Source organism: Peromyscus leucopus, chromosome 23 (assembly GCF_004664715.2).
Source record: "Peromyscus leucopus breed LL Stock chromosome 23, UCI_PerLeu_2.1, whole genome shotgun sequence".
Classification (NCBI taxonomy): domain Eukaryota; kingdom Metazoa; phylum Chordata; class Mammalia; order Rodentia; family Cricetidae; genus Peromyscus; species Peromyscus leucopus.
The window spans coordinates 14,174,909-14,196,505 of record NC_051082.1 but is presented as its reverse complement, the minus strand read 5'-3'; the positions used below and the strand labels follow the sequence as shown (position 1 = coordinate 14,196,505).

At 49.7% G+C, this 21,597-nt stretch overlaps 1 protein-coding gene across 12 annotated transcripts in view; it reads left to right on the top strand.

Moving 5' to 3' along the window:
• The window catches only part of Kdm2b (lysine demethylase 2B), a 127,444-nt gene that overhangs the window by 65,158 nt on the left and 40,689 nt on the right, over positions 1 to 21,597 (top strand). For all 12 annotated transcript variants that reach the window (XM_037198700.1, XM_028885870.2, XM_028885871.2 and 9 more), the window contains one exon: positions 3,278 to 3,364. In XM_037198700.1, the coding sequence (XP_037054595.1) occupies positions 3,278 to 3,364 (87 nt within the window). The remainder of the gene's footprint in view (positions 1 to 3,277; positions 3,365 to 21,597) is intronic.

Below are 21,597 nucleotides of genomic sequence, written 5' to 3'. Positions count from 1 at the left end.
TTGTTGAGACAGGTGTCTGGAACTCACTCCCTGCAAACCTTCACCCAGCAAGAAAAGTTTTAGGTTTCTGGAAAACTCAAATCAAACACCTCAAGCCCTGTTACCATCTTAATATAATGCATTCGACACAGTCCTTAAAACAAACGTTTTGCCATGTCTCCTGATTTCCTCGGCATTTACCTAAATACTGTCCCAGAATCTCATCCCTGACGCCCCATTACATTTAATTTCCTCAGCGTTCTCTTGGCTGGACAGTTTTTTCAGACTTGCCTGTTTTTTATGATGTTGGCTGTCTGTGGGAGGCTCAGGTCAGGTGTTTTGTGGCATGGCCTTCTCTGGAGGCTCGAAGCCTTCTATCCTGAATTTTGTCTGCGGGAAGCTTTCTACAGTCAGTCTTTATGTGGGGCTCACAGAATCTCTGGCAGGAAGCAACTTCAAGGAGAAGCGGTTCCGGATTAGAATTTCATAAGCCATCAGTCCACAGTGTCAGGGAAGGCGTGGTGATGGAAGCCTCTGGGACAGCTTATGTCTTGGGAGGAGGCAGGATTCAGAGTGCAAGCAGGAAATTGTGCTCTAACACCACCCCCACCACCCCCACCCCGCCCCTTTGCCCTATCTCTGCCACAGAGCCTCCATGTCCCAAAGGTTCTATAATCTCCGCACATTGTCACCAGCTGGGGACCAAGTGTTGCCATGAATGAGCGTGTGGGGCTCACGTAAGCCATAACATAGTCAAGATATTTTGGTGGGTTTTTTGTTTGGTTGTTGTTGTTGGTGGTGGTGGTTTGTTTGGTTGGCTTTTTGGTTTGTTTGTTTGTTTTTTTTCTTTGTTTTTTGTTTGGTTTTCAAAGACAAGGTTTCTCAGGGGAGCCTTGGCTGTCCTAGAACTCAATCTATAGACCAGACTGGCCTCGAACTCACAGAGATCTACCTAACTCTGCCTCCCGAGTGCTGGGATTCAAGGTGTGCGCCAGCACCACCCAGCTCAGTCAAGGTATTTTATAAATAGCAATCGTCGCTGAACTTGGATGTTTAGCAAAGAGTCAAACCCAGGCAGCCCCAGTGAGCTCTGCCGTTGGCTGCCTCCCATGGGGAGTGGAGAAAAGAAAACAGGACAATAGGTAGAGAGAGTCTGTTAGAAGTGGCTTAGAGTCCCGTCTGGTAATACAGATCAGAGAAGATGCCTTGATATAATCTTGAGGGCCATCAGGGTGGCTCATCAGATTCAGGCCTTTGCCATCCTGATAGCCTGAGCTGGGACCTTGGGCCACATGTCAAGGTGGAGGGAGAGAATGGACTCTAAAAAGTTCTCTTCTGAATTCCATACACACACTGTGGCCTCAGCATGTATGAGTATGTGTGTCCCAGTGTGTGCATGCACACACTAATTGTTTTTAAAAGTAAAATAATCTTCACCTACGTTTATCTTCTGAGCTCTTCTGTTGTTCTATTAAATCTTCCTCTGTGATCGGCCGTGTTCTGAAATGTCACTGAAAGAATGCTCTCAGCTGGCCATCTGGATAAGCGCTGGCTGGACCATCAGTTGTATTTGAATGTATGAGGTTGGGATGCCAACACACCACACTGTGTTCATTGTCTGGTGAGCAGATTGCAGGTTCCTAAAAGGGTGATAGGGACTCTTAGCTTTTTGCATAGCAACTTAAGAACCTCATTTCTCTATGAGAAGCCACACCATTGAATTACCTCTCGGGTACAATCGCTGGGAGCAAGGTTTAGGAAGGTGTAAGAGCTGGGCATGGTACCACTGAGGGAGGAGGTACTCTGCTCTCTAGACCTTCCACCCATGAACTTCTTCACACATGACTATCTGTAGGACACCAAGGAAAAGAAACAAGATGGGAAACCTGTATTTAAGGGCTCAGACCTGTCGGCTCGTCACTGACCTCTGCCGAACCTTAACCATGAATTTTTCTTTTTCTTCTTTTTGGTTTTTCAGACAGGGTTTCTCTGTGTAGCCCTGGCTGTCCTGGATCTCACTCTGTAGACCAGGCTGGCCTGAAACTCACAGAGATCCGCCTGCCTCTGCCTCCCGAGTGCTGGGATTAGGGCATGCACCACCACCGCCGGGCCTTGTTGATTTTTTTTTTTTCACAGTAGGGTCTCATGTAGCAAGGATTAGTCTCATATTCATTGTGTAGCATGAATCCTTGAACTCCTGATCATCCTGCCTCTCCTTCCGCAGTGCTGGGATTACAGGCATAAACTCCCTTGCCTGGCTGGTTTTTATTTGTCCTTTGAGAACACAGTTGACTTCATGGGCTTTAGCGGTCTAAGCTGCTCATATCCCTGCTTCCCTGGCTGAGAAGTGAGGCCGGGCTGGAGAAACGACTCAGCAATTAAGAATGTTTGCTGCTGGAGTTCTCTGCGTAAGCACAAGGAACAGAACTCAGATCCCAGCACCCACATCAAAGTTGGGCATGTTTCTGCGCGTGCCTGTAATCCCAGGGATGGGGTGGGCAGTGGCAGGAGGGTCACTCAGGTTTGCTGGTGACCTGCCTAGCTCAAAATCCATGAGCTGTGTGTTTTTCATCAAGAGGTTCCAGTCTCCCAGGGTTGGGGTGGTGGTGGCGCACACCTTTAATCCCGGCACTTGGGAGGCAGAGCCAGGCGGATCTCTGTGAGTTTGAGGCCAGCCTGGGCTACAGAGCAAGATCCAGGACAGGCTCCAAGAATACACAGAGAAACCCTGTCTCAAACCCCCCCCCAAAAAAAAAGAGGTTCTGGTTTCCAAGGACTGAGGTGGAGTGTGATGGTGGAGGATACCCAGGGCCTTCCAAGGCTTCTGAGCTCTCCGAGGACACCACACACCACACACGTGTGAGTGTACACCGCAGACACAAAGTCCCCCATGTGTGTGAGAGTCTATGACGCTCCGGACAAGTGCTGGATGCCGTAAGTGGCATCCGTAAGCTGGTAAATGCAGGACAGTGCAGAGGCACACGCCTGTAATCCCAGCTCTCTGGGGGCAGAGGGAGGAGGATCTCCGTAGGTTCTAGACCAGCCAGAGCTACAAAGTGAAATCACGTCTCAAAACACTTTTGGGAAGAGGAATGTTCTATGGTTCTGAGTCCATAGGAAATCTGAGTAACTTGGTTTCCATAATAGAGTGGTAGACGGTGGCAGGCAATGATTTTTTTTGTTTTTTTTTTGGAGGGGGAGGGGTTCAGCTTGCAAACCTTTGAGAGGTTAATTTTGCCTCCTTTAGAGATTTTTTCCCTTCACCCCTGGTTAATATGGATCCTCTGTTTGGCTACAGAATGTACTGAAGGAACATGTGGATGATGACCCCAGCCTGGCCATCACTGGAGTCCCCGTGGTCAGTTGGCCCAAGAAGACTCCAAAGGTAAGACCCAGATGGCTCCCAGATGGGAGGCGGCTTCTCACTGCCTTCTGCCCATCCTGGAGGATGGGAGTCCGGAGCTATTCTGCCCTGGCTCCTGGGAGAGAGGCTACCCCACTTAGCCCCGATGGTTTTAATGAAATGTTCGCGGCAGACGCTTTCCTTGTTAAAGGGTTCCCTTCACTCGCTATGGAAACTGCAAGCAGTGGCCCCTGGTGGCCACCTGTCAACTGCGGAAGTGAGACTTGCTTTGTCATTAAGTGGTTTGTCTCAAATTTCCCTCCGTCTTTGGCTTTGTACCCTGCCTGTCCCTCCGCGGACTGCCCTCCTCCCTTTTAGAGGAACTTCCCCTCTCTTTATAAAAGGAATCGGCATTTCACATAAAACTGTCTAAACTGGGGTGGGGTGGGGAGTTCAGTCGATAAAGGCCTCGTGGTGGGACAGACGGGAAGATTTCTAGCGACCCTGCATGGCTTCACTCCATCACCGTTTCGATGCACGAGTTGGATACCCTTTCTTATGTGTTAAGGCCCGAACCTGGAATGGTTCTGAGGACTCAGTGTGATTCGGCACACAAAGCTTTCAGAACAAGGGCTGGCCCACTGTCAGCAACCTCTAAATCAGTGTTCTCCACCTTCCTAATACTGCAACCCTTTAATACAGTTCCTCATGTTGTGGTGACCCCCAACTATAAAATGATTTTTGTTGCTACTTCATAACTGTAATGTTGCTGCTGTTAGGAATCGTGATGTAAATGTGTGATATGCAGGATGGTCTTAGGCGACCCCTGTGAGAGTGTCTTTCAACCAGTTTTGCTCCTGCTGGCACACACTCCCAGCACTCAAGGAGTTAAGAGAAAGTAGAGTTTGAACCCAGCCTGGGCTACGAGGCTACTTCAAGGCCAGCGAGAGCAACACGGTTAACCTATTTCAATAAATTAAGCTCAGTGGCAAAACATTGGGCGTCACAAGAAAGGCTCTGTGTTAGGGTTGGATCCCCAACTGCAAGCCAAAAGACAAGGTTATGTGAGCTCTGGGTGTAGCTCAGTGGTAGAGTTCCTGCCTAGCATGCCTGAAGCCCTGGCTCTCATCTCCAACAAAATATTGCTATTAAGTAGCCCCAACCGGTGTTTTGCCAATTTCTGACTCTTTCTTTTTCCCTATTATAAATGACGCTGAAAAGGACTTTCTAGACCTATAGGAACTGTCAGCTGAGACAGCTACCAGCCCTGTGAAGTCCTGTGCTTTTAAAACATGACTTGCCCCCATTGAAAGGGGCTGTATGCATAAGATAGACAGCAGATTTCAAAGACAGCAGGAGAAAAATGCAAGCTACCTTATTAATTTCCATATTATTAGTGTTGCTTGACTGCACAAAAAAAAAATATGCCCAGTAAAACTTGAATGTCAGATGAACAACAAATAAATTCTTCATATAGGTGTGACCCCAGCATTATGAGAGATATACTCGTGTCCAAAAGACCGTGTTCATCTGACATATAATTTAGGCGCACTGTATTTTTAGTTGGTAAATCTGGCAACCCTAGTCGAAATGACAACTTTTCTGAGATATCAGTTTAACTGGATGGATTATTAAGGTTTATTAAGGGTAATTCCGGATGTGTGTTTGTAACGGGCTCGCTCTGTAAGCCGGGCTGCCCTAGAGCTGACCAGTCCATGCTGGCCTCACACTCCTAGAGATCCTCCTGCCTCATTCTGCCCAGTACTCGGGTTTACAGGCTCACTTGTTTAAATGGCGACGGCACAATAGTTACACATCTGTCTTCTCAGCACTTGGGAGGCTGAGGCAGGAGGATTTCGAAGCCAGCCTGTGTCACATAGCAGTTTGAGGCCAGCCTGGGCTACATAAGACCCTGACTCAGCTGAGGCTATGGCTTAGTGTTAGTGAACTCAAGGTTTGGACTCCAGCACTTGAGGGAAACACTCAGAAGTACCTCTGTGGGTCGTTTCTTACTTCTGTGGAAGGGTGCATTCACTGATGATTCTTTTCACGGTTTGATTCTCACCCAAGCCTCTGTTCCCAAATGTGGGATTCTTTGAGGAAAGGGCGCCCATCACCCGGAGTTTATTGAATTCCCTAAAACCTAGTGAAGCTTAAGAGATCAAAAACTGGATCCCCCTAAGATCTGACCCCCTTGGTAGGAATGTGGAGGGTTCTAGGACCCGCTCCGTGTCTCAGTCCATGAGCTCTCATAGACAGTGTGGTGAAGCTCCCAGCTGGGTCTGGGATTGTGTGGCTCTGTATAGCAAAGGATGGCTCTGATGTTAGCCCTCGTCCTGTCCAGCCGAGGTGTTGCTCCAGGGGAAGAACGGGGATCTACAGAGCAGGGGTTTTCAAAAAGACAAACTTGATGCTGTCCACTGTAATCTCAGAATGTGTGGCAGGGAGCCTCAGCGAAACCGTTGCGGACAGTGGTGTTCAGGGCAGACGTTCTCCCTCTGGAGTCCAGGCTTTCTTAAAACTCACTTTGTAGGGAGCCCATGCTGCCTCAGCTCAGTCTTCCCACCTCCACCTTCCAAGTGCCAGGGTTATACAGCCCAAGTGAGCCAAGGCATAGGGACAATAATTTTTAATTAAAAAAAAAATGTTTTTGGTCTTCCAGCTTTTCACATCATCTTACTCCTGTCCACCGCGATAGACGTTTTTTAGATTTTTCTTTGTCCCTCCAACCAAGCTAGGCGGTGGGTGCTGTCGCCATAACGCTCCATGGGGACGAACTCGGAAAGGCGCACCACGTGCCTCAGGCCACACCAGCTTTTCGAGCGTTTCTGCGAGAACTCGGTGAAATGGGGCGGAGGGGCGGTGGGGGGAGGGCAGCGCCACCCTTGAGCATTTCCTGGCGGGTAGGGTTAAAAAGTTCACAGGAAAGGAAGGGATGACTGAACGACTGGCTGCCTGGGCCACGCGGGGTCCCCGGGTTCCCAGGTTGGCACTTAGCTTCCTTCCCATTTGATGCCCGTGGGGTTGAAAGATCAAGGGTGCTCCCGGAGGCCACCAGGATACCATGGCCGGGAGCAGGGTCTGCTCTGGGTCCGGTTACCCTACCAGTAATTAATGCTCAAGGGTGATTAGCAAGAAATGCTTTGATCTCCCACCTCCCTCCAGGAGAACAAAGCCCCTTTCTGGAAATGATTAGGTGCTGCGAGGTCCTTTCTGGTGGGGTGTCCTTGAGCTCCAGGATACCACTGCCCACCATCCATCACTGTTCCCCCAATTGGCAGTTTCCGTGGGTGACATTGGACTTGTTTTGATCTGTCTACACCTTGGCTGCTTCCTTTCATTGCCAGATGGTGGGATTTGGGGGTCCTGTCTGTGACCCCGGAGGCAAGGCAGTGGGGGCTTACGTTTGTTTGAATCCTAGCCTCTGACCTTGGCCTTATTATGGAGCTGAACTTCTGCTCACCAGCCAGACACTCGAAGCCCCCGGCTTGCCTGGTCCATTCTCAAAGGAAACCACCCAAAGAGGAGGTTGAGGGGCAGCTGCCCCCCTCCCCAACAAGACAGTTGTTGGAGCCTCCTGCTTCTTAATCCCACCCCCTTTTTTTTGCGGGGTAGGGGGAGAGGAGCTTGGAGACAGGGTTTCTCTGTGTAGCCCTAGCTATCCTGAAACTTGCCCTGTAGCCCAGGCTGGCCTAGAACTCAAAAATCTGCCTGCTTCTGCCTCCCGAGTGCTGGGATTCGAGCCGTGCGCCACCACTGGTCAGCAGCTCTTAATCTCTTTTATCTAGTGGCCAGACCAGATACCCTTTGAGTTTCAGTGATTGCAAGATTTTTTTTGGAGTGTAGCATCAGAAGGATGCGTGCTCATTATTATTATTAGTTCAGCGTCCCCTCCCACTTCTTTCTTGATAAAGCCTCACTGTGTGTAGCCCTGACTGGCCAGGAACTCATTACGTAGACCAGGCCGGCTTCAAACTCCAGAGATCCCACTCGCCTTTGCCTCCCGAGTGTGGGGATGAAAGTCACGAGCCACTGGGCTCTTTGGGGACTTCACAGGACGGTTGCAGGATGTGAGAGGAAGCGACACAGGTCCCATGTCCCCTGTGGTTTTACTTCGTTTCTCTTCCCCTTCCTCTGCGTTTGGGCAGATAGGTTAGATACGGGAGGCTGGGGTCCTTCGGGTGTGACGTGCAGTCTGCCCCTGAAAAGGCCAGATCCCTCCGCCAAAGGGCCAAGAACTTCCTGTGTTGTACTTGAGTTACAGAGTAATTACATGAATGAAATATGGCCCATGGGGTGGGGTGAAGCCTCTGGTATCAGCAGTGGTGGTTCATTATCAGCTTCTGATCGGGGAGGGCTCTGTCGCTTCCTCGAGAGGTGGTATCCTCAGGCTGGGGACACCAGCTTCATCCGGGAAACTTGTGAAAAGGTAGCAAGACCAGCCCGGGCTCCATAGCAAGTTCGTAGCGACCTACCCAGAGGTACGAAGCAAAACCTCGTCTCAGAAGAAGTGAGATGGCTCAGGGAGGGAATTTCCTGCCGAGTCTGACAACCTGAGTTTGGTGCTCAGAACCCACGTGGTGGAGGAGAGAACTAACTCCTGCAAGTTGTCCTCTGACACAAATACACTCTCTGTCTGTCTCCGTCTGTCTGTCTCTCACTCCGTCACACACATATATGTGCACACTAACTAAACAAGTGTTTTATTTATTTATTTATTTACTTGTTTGTTTATTTATTTATTTATTTTTGGTTTTTCGAGACAGGGTTTCTCTGTGTAGCTTTGCGCCTTTCCTGGATCTCACTCTGTAGCCCAGGCTGGCCTCGAACTCACAGAGATCCGCCTGGCTCTGCCTCCTGAGTGCTGGGATTAAAGGCGTGTGCCACCACCGCCCGGCACAAGTAAGTATTTTTAAGAGCTGTCTTGGGTCCTGCCCTGGACATTGAAAGTTCGGTAGGCTCCCGGTGAGCCCCAGGAAGCCCTGCTTCTGAAAACTTCGAGATTATTCCAAGTGCGTGAGCATGTGCTTTAAGGCCAAAGTCAGACATGGTGACTGATACCACTTGGCCCTGCCACTGACTAGCTGTGCGCTCCTGGGTACGTCTAAGCCTCAGTTTATTCGTTTGTAAAAGGGGCTAGCAGTGTGATTCTGGCAAGGTTGCTACGAGATACCGTCTATAAAATACCTTTATGGTGTAGCAGTGCATACCTGTAGAGGAGGGGTCAGTCAGGAGTTTAGAATCATACTCCGCTCTGTGGCAAGTTTAAGGGCAGCCTCAAGCAAACAAGAACAAGGACGTCAACCCCCTGCATCAGACCACTGGTCAGGGAGCTATTCTAGCTCTATGCAGTTGTGATGTGTGACTACTTGACAACCCTGAACCAGCCCACCCACAGGCGGCCGATTCTTCCTAGCTACACACCCCTGCGGTCCTAGCACTCCTGGGCTGACCCGGAAGGGTGAGTTTAAAGCCGCTCCAGGCTTCAGATTAAGACCCTGTCTCCCAAGCATCAAGAAAAAGCAGAGGACCCAGAGGAGGCGTGGGGGATTGCCCACCCTTGAGTTACCCGTGCTGAGCAGCGGTTTCTCTTTCTTCTTTTTTTTTTCTTTTGCCCCTGATCTTCCTTTTTTATTTTTTTTTTATTTTTTTGCGATAGGATCTCATATAGCCCAGGCTACCCTCAAATTTGATTGGTAGTCAACTGGCCTTGAATTCCGGATCTTCCCCCCCACCCACCCCCAGCCTCTACCTCCCAAGTGCTGGAATTGTAAGCATGCCTCACCATAACTGGCCCCTCCCTGCAGCTTGATGTCTGTGACGTCCTGAGGGCTTTGCTGAAATGGGCTGGTGTGTCCTGGGGGAGGGGGCACTGGACGGACAGACAGACTGGTTTAAGAAGCTATCGTCTATCTCTTCCTTTTGGCTCTAGCATAAACCAACCCCGGGCTCTGGAGTGGAGCTGTTTCTTAAGAATGCGCCCCTGGGGCCCCGAAGGCAGCTGAGACGCGAGCTCTCTTGCCACGAAGTCAAGGTCTGTGAGGAGAGGGTGTCAAAGGCCAAGAGTGTCAGCTGGCCAGTTCCCTAGGAGCAAGACAGACTGTGTGAAAGCCCCCACGAGGCAGCGACTCCCTGTCAGGCGCTAGGTGGCTCCCTGTCAGGCGCTAGGTGGCTCCCCCGGCAGCATGGGAGGCAGTGACAGAAGCCTCTGCTGGCCTGGACAAGGAGCCCAGACCGGCCGAGAAAGCAAGGTGCCGGGTTGCTAAAGTGCGTGCTGTGCAAGTGTGCGACCCGGAGTTTGTCCTCTAGAAGGTTCCATGGAGGAAGCTGTACCCAGCGCCGTTCCAGCACTGACCTGCTTCGGGAGGCCAAGACACAAGCAAGCCCGGGGCTCGCCAGCTTAGTGTGAGCTCCAGGTGGGAGAGGCCTGGCCTCATCCCAGATGGGAACCCACGGCGGACCACAGTCTGTCCTTTTTTTCTAAGTGCCTCAGTTGATCTAAACCTCTTCCAGGCAGCGTGGCCGGTGTCTGCTGCTTCCTTCCAGGTGGCTGGTCTGTCTGAGAATCTTCCTTGCAGCTTGGCTTGTCTGCCGAGTCTTGTTCCTGAATTGTACCCTCAGCTTCTATTGCTTACTCTGGCCAGGTGGGGCCGAGTGAATCTGGTCAGTTTCAGGGACTTCCTGAAGCTTTTGTTGAGTCAGTTGTACCTTCCTGCTTAAGGAGTTTCTTGTAGGATGGAGTGGTTTTTTTTGTTTGCTTGGGGTTTTTTTGGTTTTGGTTTTGGTTTTGGTTTTTCGAGACAGGGTTTCTCTGTGTAGCTTTGGAGCCTGCCCTGGAACTCACTCTGTAGCCCAGGCTGGCCTTGAACTCACAGAGACCCGCCTGCCTCTGCCTCCCGAGTGCTGGGATTAAAGGTGTGCGCCACCACCGCCGGGCTTGTTTGCTTGTTTTTAATTTATTTTCATTGTATGTCTATGGTTTTCCCTGCATACCATGTACATGCAGTACCCTTGGAGGCCAGAAGAGGGCATTGCATCCCTGGGATTGAAGTTACAGGTGGTTGAGCGCTACCATGTGGGTGCTGGCAGTTGAACCTTGGTCCTCGGGAAGACCAACCAGGGCTCTAAACCCACTGAGCCATCTCTCTAGTCCCTCGGATGGGGTATTTTAATCTGTTTAGGAAACCAACCTCTACTCAGAAGACTGTTAAACAACACTCCATCCCTTTTTCCGGATCTACATTTTCCTTCCTTCCTTCCTTCCTTCCTTCCTTCCTTCCTTCCTTCCTTCCTTCCTTTCTTTCTTTCTTCCTCTCTCTCTCTCCCTCCCTCTCTCTCTCTCTCTCTCTCTCTCTCTCTCTTTCTTTCTTTCTTTCTTTTTTTCCCTCTCTTCCATGATTCCTGAGCCTTGGAGGAGGGGGTGACTATAGAGCTGTAGCTAAGAACCAGGCCACCATGTCACAGTAACAGTCACTTGTTCTCAGGAGCCTCACCAGTGGTTAGGAGTTGAGGCATGTGTTGACAGTGACCTGTAGCTGTAAACACATGTTTAGAAGGCTGTCTGACAGGCATATCACATCCATCTAGAAAAACCGCAGAAGCTGCCTCCCCATGGGGACCTCTGACCTCCCAGCCACAGGTTTTTTGTTCTGGCTTACAATACCCTCTCACTATACCCTCCCTCTTATGGAGCAGGTCTTAAACCCAACTGGGAGGCTGTTGGTCACCCATGATAGCTGAGCCACGATGGCACAAGCAGGCACATCCTGCCTGTGCCTGTTTTGGCACACAGGATCCATAGCCAAGCAGAAACGGTGGCAGCCATTTCTAGCCGCCAGCATGGCTCCTCTGGCACTAAGAAGGGCTGGCATCAGGGAGTTTCCAAGTTCAATCCTAGCTTAATTTCTTCATGTCTTACAGGCACATGCAGTGTCTTTAGCGATAAGGCCTTCCTGTTTACTTCTGGCATATAACCAACAGTGGTAGCAATAGCTTTTATGGTTTGTGGGACCTGGGGGGGGGGGTTCTCTGGCTGATTACACAATGGGAGGTAGCCCATCCCTGATGCTGGTGTTTCCATCCAATAACCTTAGAGCCTCTGGGAGTGTCTTTTCCCACCACTGTAGGGTACCATTTAGGTTGGAACTCTTTAGCTGTTGTTTAATAACCCATTTTTTTTTTCTTGGAATTAACCTATCCCCAGCTGGGTCGTAAGGTAGCTGTGAAATTACCTGGCTGTCTTCAGCCCATTCTGTACCTTAGTGTTTGTGAAATGGCTGACACTGAGTTGGGTGAGCCCCTTAAGGCTGGTCTCCCCTCTTGCTTGCTTGCATGGACATGCTCGTAAGAGGCCTGTGGTTGTGTCCACACAGGGGAGGGCACATTTGCATCCTTCACTTCTTGGTATAGATGCTCAAAAGTCTACCTGACGATCTCTCATAGGACAGGTTATGTTCATGTCCCTTCAGAGCATCCATTTGTCGAGGCTGTAACCATAAACAGGCCTCAGACTTTTTTTGTTTCTTTGTTTTATGTTCATTACTGTTTTGCCATGGGCTTCGGGTCCCCTGGACCTGGAGTTACAGACAGTTGTGAGCTGCCTTGTGGGTGCTGGGAACTGAACCTGGGTCCTCTGTAAGAGCAATCAGTGCTCTTAACCCCTGAGCCATCTCTCCAACCCCAGGCCTCGGATGTTTTGACAGCGTGTAAAATATCAGACTATTTCACAGGCATGCCAGCAGCCTTAGCTATTTTCCAACCTACGTTGGATCCCCTCTGTGGTGGTATTGTGTTCCCCAAAATGTTGTATACCCCGATAAACTTATCTGGGGTCAGGGAACAGAAAAGCCACTGGGTACTTAGGATAGGCAGTGGTAGCACATGCCTTTAATCCTAGCATTCCAGAGGCAGAGATCCATGTGTTCAAGAATACAGCCAAGCATGGTGACTCACCCTTTAATCCCAGAAAGCGAACCTTTAATCCCAGGGAGTGGTGGTAGAAAGCAGAAAGGTATATAAGGCGTGAGGACCAGAAACTAGAAGCATTTGACTGGTTAAGCATTTGGCTGGTTAAGCTTTTAGGTTTTGAGCAGCACAGTTCAGCTGAGAGCCATTCAGAGATGAGGACACAGAGGCTTCCAGTCTGAGGAAACAGGATCAGCTGAGAAGTTGGCCAGGTGAGGTTAGCTGTGGCTTGTTCTGCCTCTCTGATCTTCCAGCGTTCACCCCAATACCTGGCTCAGGTTTGGTTTTATTAATAAGAACTTTAAAGATTCATGCTATGCCCCTCGGACCAGACTTTATGTGAATCAGGGGTACCTGAGGTGAAATGACCCATATCGTGGTAAGGGCATTTGCTTCCTAATGGCCAGAGGGACTTAATGAGCTGAGGGCTGCCACATGGAAAACGACCACGGATTCCAATTAAACTCTGTTAGATATTTCTGTCCACGTTGATTGCCCCCATGGTGCCCGACCCAGCACCTGCCAGTCCTCCTTTTTCCAACGGGCCATCCATCAAGCGAGGCCTCTGTGTACACCCCATCAGTATAGACTGTCGCCGGCCAAGTCTCTTGAGTTACTGCTACCCACACTGCCTTTAGCTCAGCTCCTTAGCTACTTTTGCCTCCTTCTCCTTTTTCCAACCACATCCTATCTGTGTTCCTGTGTCTTGTTACAGCTATCCATTTCTGTTTGGTGTGTCTACCGGTACCCTCCATGTTGGAGGCATCTCCATGGGTGGCTGGTAGCCCCTTCCAGGTCTTCAACTGGTTTAGCTGTGGGTTCCATTCCTGGGGCATTCTCAGTGGCTTTAAAGGACACTCAGTGGTCCTAGGAGAGCCCACATGGCAATCAGTGATGGGGCTGGTAGACACCATGCCTCGCTGTTGTAAATATGCATGCCCCCTTTGGAGAGTGTGGTTCTGTGCCATACCAGAGAGGGGACTGACTGGCCAAGAGGCCTTCAATACAGCCCTTTGGGGTTGGGGGTTTAGCTCAGTGGTAGAGCACTTGCCTAGCAATCGCAAGGCCCTAGGTTCAGTCCTCAGTCCCGGGGGAAAAAAAAACAGTCCTTTAGTGGGAAGCTGTTTTGACAACCACTGGGGTGGACCTAGTAATAGATTCCACTTGTCGCGGTGCTTTGTATCGGGCTAACCAGTTCCTGCCTGGTGCTGGGCACCCAGCTCTGCTCCTTTCTGTGACCAAGACCAAAGCTCCCACCGGAACCGTTTGCTGCGCTGTCTTTAGTGGGAGCCCCCAGCCTGTCACCCCAACTTCTGGTGACTGCTGATTGGAAGGAACCCTCAGGGGGTGGGGCACACAGCTGTTCCGCCTGTCCCCCAAGGATCTTGGCCTGTTCCACAGCCTCCTGAGCCGCTCTGTCCCAACCCCACTTAATACCTTTCCTGATCAAGTTATACGGAGGATGGGCTGCTTAGGCAAGATGGGGTGTGAAAATCTGCCAATATCCCAAGACCCTGACCCAGCCCCCCACCCCCATCACCCCGTAGCTCCTTTACACTGACAGACACAGGCTGTTGCAGGATTCTGCCAATAACATAGTCAGGTATCATATGCGTTTTACCAGACCATAATACCACCCAAGAATTTTATAACCGTGCTTGGCTCTTGTATCTTCTATGGATTGATCTCCATCCTCTTTCCTTTTTTTTTTTTTTTTGGGGGGGGGGGGTTCTGTGTAGTTTTGGAGCCTGTCCTGAAGCATGCTCTGTAGCCCAGGCTGGCCTCGAACTCACAGAGATCCGCCTGGCTCTGCCTCCCGAGTGCTGGAATTAAAGGCGTGCGCCACCGCCGCCACCTGGCCCCATCCTCTTTTCTTCAAAGCAAGGTCTCAGGCCACCCTCCCATGACAAATAGTGGGACTGTGCCTGGAGCCTTGCAGAAGTACTCGGAATGTCGTTGACTATCCTCATGAATGGAAATTGATGCTGGAACCCAGAAGCCAAAGGAATGCTAGAAAATGCATTAGCGAGGTCAAAGGCGGCATGGAAAAGACCCCATGGCTTGTGCTGGGTGTTAGAACGATGTGGATGGGGGTGGGGGGTGGGGGCTGCCTTATTTCGCTCTCTGTGATCCACAGTCATTCTCCAGGAGCCATCTGGTTTTTTCCCAGGCCATTCTGGGCTGTTGAAAGGGCTCCGAGCTGGCTGAATAATCTCCATCCTTTCTAATTCTCTAATGGCTTCTGTTGTTTCACCATGGCTCCTGGGCAGTCTGTGTTGTTTGAACACCCCCACCCTACTCAGGGGGGCAGTTTTGTAGGTTTCCTTCCTGCCTGGCCACACATAACTAACTTCATGTTGTGTACTCTTAGCTGAAATTCCCCAACAGTAAGATATCCACCCCAGAATGTTTTCTTGCAGTGGAGAAATATACACCATTCCCTCTTGGAGGGAGTCACAGTCCATCCCAAGAACCAGCTTAGTCCTTGTTACTTATACTCTTATCTCCAGATCCATCTACTGTTACCACCTGGCCCTGATGCTTTTGGGGTGGCCATGAGTTAAGGTACACTCAGCTCCAGTACCCACCAAAGCCTACGTATTTTGAACATTAGTTGGGGTGGGGGGGACAAGTAAATGTGTAACTTGAGTCACCGTGTGTGACCCTCACTTGTAGGCTACCTGGCCACCCCATCAGAGGAGCAGCTTGGGCAGATCCCACCCTGGGACACCTTCTTCCATAAGAGGTGCCCTGGGGACCCCCTGTACCTCCCTGTCCTTTTTTTTTTTTTTTTGGACGGACCTGAGAATTGAACCCGGGGCCTTATGCTCAAGCGCTCTACCACTGAGCTAAATCCCCAACCCTTGTTTTTTTTTTAACCCTTTGGTGAATTGCTGGTCGGGCTCCAAGGCCTCCCGAAGACTCGCAGGCACAGAAGTTGGCTTTCTGTCCATGTTTCCCCTAGGGTCCCCCAGCCTGACACAAGTCCAGCCACAGTTCAGGGTGACTCACGTAGGACCCACTCGGTCCAGCTGGTGGGATGGCCTGGCTCACTCAGGTCTGCCAAAGCCTCTCTCCCTTCCTAAGTTGCCTCTAAGCACACTGCTGCTCCTTGTTCTGGAGCACAGGGTGTGACATGTCGCAAAACTATGCGTCCGATGAGCGGCCTACAGGCCATGGATTCAGTGGCAGTGAGTCAACCATACATGCTACCGCGGGGTCTCTACACAGAACTACATTTAAGCAAAGTTTTTTTGTTTTTTGTTTTTTTTTTTGGTTTTTCGAGACAGGGTTTCTCTGTGTAGCTTTGCGCCTTTCCTGGAGCTCACTTGGTAGCCCAGGCTGGCCTCGAACTCACAGAGATCCGCCTGGCTCTGCCTCCCGAGTGCTGGGATTAAAGGCGTGCGCCACCAACGCCCGGCTTCATTTAAGCAAAGTTTAAGTATATTGATTAAGGAATGGATTGATTACATGACTGAACGGGGAAGATGTGCCCAGAGGCTAGAAGGGACCAAGCCCCATTTCTCCCCTGGGAGTATTAGTGGTGTTTTTGTCAGTTTTCTCCCTCCGGTTGGTTGGACAGTGAACAGGTGACTTGCCCTGTACGGGCTGCCGGACGCAGAAAAGCAGCTTCATCTTTTGTCTAATTGGAGCCTATAGGTTAGAGCGGACACAAACGAATAAAAGATTGGCTAGTTGGGTTAGTGCCACGTGGGACCATGAACAAGGGCTGGGGGTAATGGTGTGAGGGACTGGTTTTGACTGGGGGGAGACCTGGTAATGCGGGCTTACGGGTCAAGGATTAGAGGTTTGGGGGTGACACAGACATGGATGAATCAGGCGGGGTCTGGGAGAGCAAGTGAATATTGGAGGGCAGGGAAAAGAATTTATCTTTGAGCCGGGCGGCGGCGGCGGCGGCGGCGGCGGCGGCGGCAGCGCACACCTTTAGTCCCAGCACTTGGGAAGCAGAGGCAGGCGGATCTCTGTGAGTTCGAGGCCAGCCTGGGCTACCAAGTGAGATCCAGGAAAGGCTCAAAGCTACGCAGATAAACCCTGTCTCGAAAAACCAAAAAAAAAAAAAAAAAAGGATTTATGTTTGATGCAGAGTGTCTGAGGGACTTACTGAAAGATTTCTTTTTTGGAGGGGTGGGTTTTATTAATTGTGGTGAAGTGTATGGGGCACAGAAGTTAACATCCTGGATGCCGGTGGACGCTAATGTGTAATCACAGGACCTGAGCGTACATCGTCCCTACCCAGTGCAGGTCGGGGAGACGCAGCTCATACCTGTATTCCCAGCACTGGGGAGAGAGACAGGATTCCTGGGGCTTGTGGTCTAGCTAGTTTCATCAGATCAGTGAACTTCTGCTTCAGTGAGAGACCCTGTCTCAAAAAGACAAGGTGGAGGGTGAAGGACACCTGAGGTGGTCCTCTGGCTTTTGCATGTGTATGCATGAATTTGGCGCGCGTGCGCGCACACGCGTGAGACACACACACATACACACACACACACACACACACACGTTACCATTTTCATTTTCTGTGTGCGCCAGGGAATGACCCCAGGGCTTCGTGCATGATAAGCACGTGCTCTATCCATGCGATAGTTCCCCAGCCCTCGGTATTTTGAGGCAGGGTCTTACTATGGTCACCCAGGCTGACTTCGAACTTAGAACCTTCCTGCTTCCGTTTCATTCATTCTAATTGTTTTTAAATTTGCATTTGGCAGTGCTTAACGCTCATAGTGTTGTGCCACCGCCGCCGTGACCACCATCCATCGCTGTGACGTTTTCATCCTCATAGATAGGAACCTTGCACTATGATAGCTTATGTCCCCGTCTCCCTGCAACTCTTCTTCAGTCGAATTTATTGAAGACAAGTTTAAAAGTTGGGGCACCAGGAAGCAAGCTGGTAGTTAGGAGGGTGTGGATAAAAGCCTAGCCATGTAAGTAAAAAGACCAGACTGTAGGTATATTTTCTTTTCTCTCTATCTCTCTCTCTCTCTCTCTCTCTCTCTCTCTCTCTCTCTCTCTCTCTCTCTCTCTCTTTTGGCTTTTCAAGACAGGGTTTCTCTGTAGCTTTGGAGGTTGTCCTAGAACTCGCTTTGTTGACCAGGCTGACCTCAAACTCACAGAGATCCCCCTGCTTCTGCCTCCTGAGCAAAGGCGTGCGCCGCTACACCTGGCTATGGGTATATTTTCAAGAGAGGAAGCAGCCTGGATGATTCAGCAGCTGGTCTGTTGTTTGGGGCCACTTGAAATGTCGGCGATGGCTCCCAGGTGTTGCATTGACCGAGGCGGGAGGACTTGGGGGTTCACGCCCTGGCTTCTCCCTGGAAACAGGACCGTAACGATTTCCAGCATCCCGGTCTTGGTTTTTACCCCTTTGCCTCCAGGCTCCGTCACTCTAGGCTCCCATCTGGCTTACTCAACTCCTCCATTCCTCTCCTTGTTTGTTCATCGGGTTCACAGTGACAGAGCACCAGGGACTCTGGGGCCTAAAGAACAGCCATTCATTATCATTTCTGGAGGCCTGAGGCTCCACCGGCAGCGAGCTGAGTCTTAGGAGCTCCAGGTGGTTCCACCTCCATGTCATCACAGCGGGGCCATGCTCTCTCTCGGCTTTCCATCACCTTGCCGGCCTCCATCTTTTTTTTTTTTTTAGGTTTTTTTTTTTTTGAGACAGGGTTTCTCTGTGTAGCTTTGGCGCCTTTCCTGGAACTCACTCTGTACTCCAGGCTGGCCTCGAACTCACAGAGATCCGCCTGCCTCTGCCTCCCGAGTGCTGGGATTACAGGCGTGCACCGCCACCGCCCGGCCGTAATCTACATTTTTGTTGAGTGTGATGATGCTTGTCCTAGAGCTAGCTGTTTTTGTGTTGAGGCAGTATCTCCCTCGGCAGCATAGGCTGAACTCTATGTAGCCAGGCTAGCCTCAGACTTACAGCAGGCCTCTGTCTGGCCTCTGCCTCCACCAGCCCTTTGACACTGGAGATTCTTATTAATTTCCCCCTCATCAATTGATTTTTGGTTTTTTGAGATAGGGTCTCTCTACTTAGCTCCAGCTGCCCTAGAACTCACTCTGTAGACCAGGCTAGCCTCAAACTCACGGGGATCTGCCTGCCCCTGCCTCCCCAGTGCTGGCTATTTTATTTTAGTTTGAGACAGGCTCTCAGTCTGTGTAACCCTGCCTGGCCTTGAACTCACAGAGACCTGCTTGTCTCTGCCTCCCGAGTGCTGACATTAAAGGAATTCATCACCATGCCTGATTCATCCTCTTTGTTTCTGGTGAATCCACGTTTTATTGCAGATACCAAGAGCCTGGGAAATAATTGTGGCATGAATGAACTCAGTAGCAGAAATTTCCAGACGTTTCCAAAGATAAAGTTTTAGCCACTTAGTTTCATCTCTTTGTTCTCTTGGACCTGCTCACCAAACGCTTGAGTCTTACGGTGACCTGATGGACTTCTTTCTGTCTTGCACTTCCGAGTCTCAGTCCTGGCGAGCTGCCAGAAGAACACTAATTGAAAGAGAAGGAGGAAGGCTCCAGCCCTCTCTTGCCCCCTTTGTCCCTCAGATTGAGGCAGGCCCCTGCATCATCCTAAACCCGGGAAGATCTTGCCATGCTGGCATTTGTCAGCGTTTATTTGCGTCCTTTAGAAGCATGTTATTGGAACCTTAAGACAGCGCTTAGCTGAAATAACCTGCAATTAAAGTCTGTAGCCAAGGATTTCGTTTTGAGCCTGATAACCTGCTCGGCTGTGTTAATAATAACGCCTCAGACATGTTCTTGGAAAGCAATGGCGATATTAAGGGCTGGTGCCTTTGGTGAAGCCATTAGAAAGTCTGGCAGGCACTGAGTGATCTTTTGTCCGGCGCTGCTGTTCTATTTCCAGAACAATGACCAATCTTTCACACTTATGTCGTCAGATGCCATCATATATTGCCAGTGAGTTTTCCTTCCTTCCTCCCCTCCCTCCCTCTGTCCTCTTCCTCCTCCTCTTCCTCCTCCTCCTCTTGAATTTGTCATGGTTAGGAATGTTTGGCTACATGATGCCTTTAGATAACTTATCCTTCCAATTTAGGAAGTCTAGAAAAAAACAGGGCAAGACTGGCTGAAAACAGGTGAAATGGATTTGATTCCTGGGGCCGAGGCAGGATGCTGAGAGGTTCTGATTGGGGTTGCATGCGAAGAAATTAGAATTGGAAGCAAGAGTGAAGCCTGAGGAGGTTCAGAGCTATCACGAGAGCACTTGTCTGGAAAAAAAAAAAAAAGGGGGGGGGGGAGGGTTGGTTAGTTCGAGCTAGCCTGAAACTCACTATGTATCGTAAACTGGTCCCTGCCTCCCTCCGCAAATGCTGGGATTATAGTCCCATGCCACTGCTAATTGACTGACTAGTTTAGTTCATTTAAGATAATGAGTCCAGCTGGTGGTGGCGCACGCCTTTAATCCCAGCACTCGGGAGGCAGAGGCAGGCGGATCTCTGTGAGTTTGAGGCCAGCCTGGTCTACTGAGCGAAATCCAGGAAAGGCGCAAAGCTACACAGAGAAACCCTGTCTTGGGAGAAAAAAAAAAAAGATAATGAGTCCAGATTTCCTTTTTGAACGGAACTCCACTGTGTATTTCTATACCACTTTTTATATACTCGACATTTTGTTAAACTATTTGCCAAAGAACTATTTCTTTTACCACAATAGTTTTTTAAGGATATTTTTTATTTTATGTGTATGAGCGTTTTGTCTGTGTGCATCGTGTGCACCGTGTTCCTTGTCTGGGCACCTGAGGAGGTCAGAAGAACGCACCTGATTCCCTGAGTTAAAGGCAGTTATGAGCTGACATGTGGTGCTGGGAACCGAACCCAGGTCTAAATGTCCTTTGCAGACCAGTAAGATGGTTCAGTAGATAAAGGCACCTGCTGCCGAGCCTGACACGTGGAGTTTCCTCGGTGAGACCTGTACGGTAGAAGGAGGGCCCTGACTCCACACATTGTCCTCTTATCAGCACGCTTGTACCTACATGCAAAATAAAGAAATAAAGTTGTAATGCCAATTTTCTCTTCTCTCTCTCTCTCTGTCTCTCACTCACTCACTCACTCACTCACTCACTGGAGCTGAGGACCGAACCCAGGGCCTTGCACTTGTTAGACAAGCCCTCTACCACTGAGCTAAATCCCCAACCCCCTCTCTCTTTTTTTTGCTCTTACATAACCAACTCTTTATTCTTAGAACAAGCCTGTTATCATTACCACCATCACTTTGAATTATCATGAATATTATATTCTGTCTTATTGGTCAAAACTCCACTGGGGGAAAAAAAAATTCATGCTAAACAGCAATCAGGTTGGCAAAAGGAGATTTGTTTCTGCATCTGTCTTTACATCTCTGTCTACCGGTTCAGCCACTTTTTAAAGTACTTCGGTGGCTCACATACCTGTAATCTCCTATGTGGGAGGCTGAGGCAGGAGGATTGCTGGGCAACCCTGTCTCATAAGCTTAAAAAAAAAAAAAAAAAAAAAAAAAAGACTAGATGGTTGCAGTTATATCCCTCTTATAGCTGAGCCAAGAACATACCAGGTACTAGAGTCAGTTTTCAGGATGGGACACACTTATTGGAGCAAGCGCTGTCTTTTGCCATTTACCTATATTCTGAACATCTAGTATGTGTTTCTTGCTTGATGTTGTTCTTGTTGGTTGTAGTTCCATTTTTGTTTACGTTATTACCCTTGCTTTCTCCTGGAAATCATTCTTATTGTATATAGTTTTCTTTTTTTTCTCCCCCTTTGGAGCTGAGGACCGAACCCAGGGCCTTGCGCTTGCTCGGCAAGCGCTCTACCACTGAGCTAAATCCCCAACCCCATAAATATAATACTTTTTTTTTAAAGAACTTTTTTCTTTTTAAGATTTATTTTTATTTATTATGTATACAGTGTTCTGTCTGCCTGTGTCCTTGCAGGCCAGAAGAGGGCACCAGATCTCATTACTGGTGGTTGTGAGCCACCTTGTGGGTGCTGGGAATTGAACTCAGGACCTCTGGAAGAGCAGTCAATGCTCTTAACCACTGAGCCATCCCTCCAGCCCCTATAGTTTTATATTACATTTAGAACCTTCTTATTTAGACAGAAAGGGGAAATGTAGTGGAAATTTGTTCCACCAATTAGCTTTGAGGTATAAGCCTTACAGCATGCTTAAAAGGAGGGGTGGGGCCGGGAGGTGGTGGCGTAGGCCTTTAATCCCAGCACAGGGAGGCAGAGGCAGGTGGATCTCTGTGAGTTCAAAGGCGCAAAGCTGCACAGAGAAACCCTGTCTCCAAAAAA